Source organism: Dipteris shenzhenensis, chromosome 24 (genome assembly GCF_047967505.1).
Source record: "Dipteris shenzhenensis isolate YYH24624 ecotype China chromosome 24, Dip_SZ_1.0, whole genome shotgun sequence".
NCBI lineage: Eukaryota > Viridiplantae > Streptophyta > Polypodiopsida > Gleicheniales > Dipteridaceae > Dipteris > Dipteris shenzhenensis.
This window is the reverse complement of record NC_141619.1, coordinates 5,540,980-5,544,354: the sequence shown is the minus strand read 5'-3', so window position 1 is coordinate 5,544,354 and position 3,375 is coordinate 5,540,980. Positions and strand designations below refer to the sequence as shown.

The 3,375-nt window shown below is 44.7% G+C and overlaps 1 protein-coding gene across 1 annotated transcript; it reads right to left on the bottom strand.

The window, feature by feature from the left end:
• Positions 1-456: 456 nt before the first annotated feature.
• Positions 457-2,766, bottom strand: LOC147886121 (protein PHLOEM UNLOADING MODULATOR-like). The gene is made up of 4 exons (XM_087395406.1): positions 2,313-2,766; positions 1,719-2,113; positions 1,358-1,557; positions 457-1,123 (listed from the first exon to the last, which is right to left on the bottom strand). Exons 1-4 carry the CDS (start codon positions 2,639-2,641, stop codon positions 731-733), a joined length of 1,317 nt encoding a protein of 438 aa, XP_087251532.1. The 5' UTR covers positions 2,642-2,766; the 3' UTR covers positions 457-730.
• Between the last annotated feature and the right edge of the window lie 609 nt (positions 2,767-3,375).

The following is a 3,375-nucleotide window of genomic DNA, read 5'->3' as shown; positions in this document are numbered from 1 at the left end:
GTCCCTTCTCTTACTTGTGGGTTTTTGTCTCCACGTTCCAAGATGTTCATTGGTACTTGGCTTTAGGGTTTGTCAGACATGCCCCTCGTTTTTTAATGTTTTTAGACTCCACTTTTCACAGGTCGTCCTTTGTGCTTGGTTTTGAGATTTGTGAATTGGCAGGAAGTTGGTGGCCTGCATTCGACAGCCCACCTAAAGGGCTTCACGTAGGTCCTCTCCTCCTCAACATTGCTCACCTTGTGGAGCAAGTCTCTTCACAATGAGCTTAGTCCTTGTCCAAACAGCAGTTTCTGTCCCCCCACTAAACTTTGGAGTCACCTACTGGGTAACTGGAAATAAAGGCATCCGCTCTCCCACCATCTGAGCTACAGCTCCTAGTGGCGGCCAAAGTTTTGACTTTCTACTCACACTATTATTGAACACATCTTCTAAAGTTTAAGATATTGCTTTCATGATTTGTAGATACAGAGTCTTTGGAACTTGGCATCAAGCAAAAGGGTACTTTGTTTTCTATATTTTAAAAAACAACGAAAGAATTCAGAAAACACATGGAGGTACCATTTTTTACTTCTCAAGAAGCACATACTAACTATCAAAAGCAACAGGCCAGGTACTCACTCCTGTTTTGTTGGCCTGATACAGTGAAGAAAACCTATACAGCCCAACTCTGTAGCTGTAACAAATCAGAATTCACATGGGCTGAAAACTTCATGTGAATCACAACACAGCTTCATCCGTCTGCAGTCCAAACGAAGGCAAGAAGCCCAATGCCTAATGAAACTGCTGTTACCACAGCCCCAAAGATCAGCATGGCAAGCTTCGAGGGAGGCTTTTCATTTCCAACAGTTTCAATGTTATCCAGTAAAAAGCGGATTTTCTCCACATCACCATCTTTAGCAGCTTGTAAAAGCTTGCCTTCAACCTTGGTGAATTGCTTTGATTTCAATTCTTGAATTCTGTCCTTTGTCGACCATATAAAGCTTGTACTCTTCCAGAGTAAGATGCCCATATAAATGCCAGCCACAACGTCAACACTGTAGTGGTGCCGCTCTCGAATTTCACGTTGAGCAGAATGCAGAACAAACATCCATACAAGCCACGAAGTCCAGCCAGGGTTAGCTTCCTGCAATGCATATAAACAATAAGATGAAACTCCCCTGAATAGATTACCTAGTAGCGAGGGAACCACATCGTAACTCATAATGTCCATATGAAATGTTATTCAAAGCAGCCAAGTTACATGATCTAAAAAAGTTGTATCTTAATATCCCTAACCGTCCATGCCATGGCTGTTAACACAGAGACCAGAATATGGCCACTGAAAATGAGATCACTTTTTTATCTTAATATCCCTTACCGTCCATGCCATGGCTGTTAACACAGAGACCAGAATATGGCCACTGAAAATGAGATCGTTGCAGCCCCCGCCAGCCCTCTTGAGAGTATTAAACCAAGATTCTTCTCCACCATCAGGCTCTATAGGTCTCAAGAAGTCGACCAGAAACTGCATCATTCCCCACTTGGGGACATACTCAGAAGGGTATTCTGCAGCTGGGGCTGTAAACAGAGCAGAAGCAAGACATTATTATTCAGCAACTATGGCAATGGATGAAAGCAAGACCTTACCATTCAGCAACAAGGCAATGAATGAAAAAGAAATAAACAGCACCACTACTTCCTGAAGTACAATGGATGATAAAGAAGAACCATTTACTCGCCATAGCTCATGTCCTCATCAAGAAGGACCTTGATCTTGTTCGGGTCATATGCATAGGGCATGTAATATTTTTGCACCCATGGATGCGGATGATCAGGAACCCGGAACCTAGCCTGGGCACACCAAGGGCGCGCAGAGGGAAGAATGGTGGCAACGAAAGTAATGACTCTCAGAAGCCTTCCAATTCCCATTGTGAACATATAGCGAGCTCCAAGCCCCAAGCCAGGGGCTTTCACGAAATCGAACACGACTGAGAAGGCAAGCATGAGGAAAAGCATAAGGTAATGATGCAGCACTATAAAATGAGCACGTAGAAACTGTACGGCCATTGGAGGGAGCTTCTCGTTTAGCGCAAGTAAAAACCATTGCCCTGTGTCTGGGAGGGGTGGAGTGGACCTGCATTCCGGATCATGTGGTGAGAGAGGTGCACGACCTGCTTAAATATTAGAAAGAAAAGCACGAAAGACCCAACTGATCCATGTGCAGATCTGGTGTAGCCAAACTCAGGTCAAAATTTTATATCGACATCGTGAACTTGAAGAAACCCGCAGGCACAAAATCAGCAAGCAGGAACAAATCAGCAAGCAGCCCTTACCAGTGCCACGAAAGGCCCAAGACACCGGTGACAAATTGGACAGCGATGGCTTCTAAACAGAGAGCGCCAAGCATAAAGAAGAGGCAAGCAACAAAAGCAGGGGCGGCGCGGAGCTCCTTGGACCAATGGCAGTAAAAAGGGGCTCTGCAGACGGCAGCGAACGCGAAGAAGCCCCAAAGAAAAGGCTGGGAGGTAGCGTGGAAAGCAGGGGAGGAGACGCGCAGGTAGTCTAGGGCGATGTAGCAAAGAGCTGCCACTCCCAGAATGTGTCGTTTAGGCGATGCCATCGATTGCAAACTTCCGCCAGGTATCGGATTAGAGACTACCATAGCAGCAAGAATCTCACGCGGCTTAGGAGAAGACGACTTATTATAACAAGATGAATTTCATTCATGTGGCCTGCCAAGAGAGAGAAGAAGGAAGGAGAAGAGAGAGAGAGAGAGGGGCTTGCCCAAAGTGAGAGAGAGAGAGAGAAATGGAAGAGAGAGAGGGAATGAATGCACTTCTAAAAAAAGCACACCCAAATTTGAAATCAGACATAATGTCATCCTTGTGGGCGCTGATTGATCTTGTGTTCAAGGATTGTAGTGAGAAGCTACAATCCTTGTGGGTGCTGAACGATCTTGTATTCAAGGATTGCAGTGAGAAGCACAAAATACTTGCGGAGAGGATACTACGAGCGGATAAGATGTCATCCTTGTGGGTGTTGAATGATCGTGTGTTCAGGGATTGCAGTGAGAAGTTGTTGTCAGTGAGGGAGCTAAGATCCAACTATTGAGAGATTATGCTGAACATCATGTGATCATATGTGCATAGCACTAACCCAATAGAGTGCTATAAAGGAAAGGGTTAGATGCCCTAACCCTAACCCTAAATGGGTTTGTATATATTCTATATTTTCAACTAAATCTAGTGTACAACTAGTTAGTCATTTGTGGTATGCTCTCTAGTTGGGGGAAGGGCAAGAAGCGAGTTTTTTGAGCGAGTTTAGGAGCGAGTTTTTTTTTGCAACCAACATGTTTTGTTTCACCTATTCCACTTATGACATCTCTCTCTCTCTCTC

Excerpts from the sequence above, each read along its gene's own strand:
- LOC147886121 (XM_087395406.1), bottom strand. The coding sequence starts at position 2,641 with ATGGTAGTCTCTAATCCGATACCTGGCGGAAGTTTGCAATCGATGGCA. Across the intron at positions 1,558-1,718 it reads TGATGAGGACATGAGCTATG|CCCCAGCTGCAGAATACCCT; the intron begins GCGAGTAAATGG and ends CTCTGTTTACAG. Across the intron at positions 1,124-1,357 it reads TAACAGCCATGGCATGGACG|GAAGCTAACCCTGGCTGGAC; the intron begins GTAAGGGATATT and ends TATGCATTGCAG.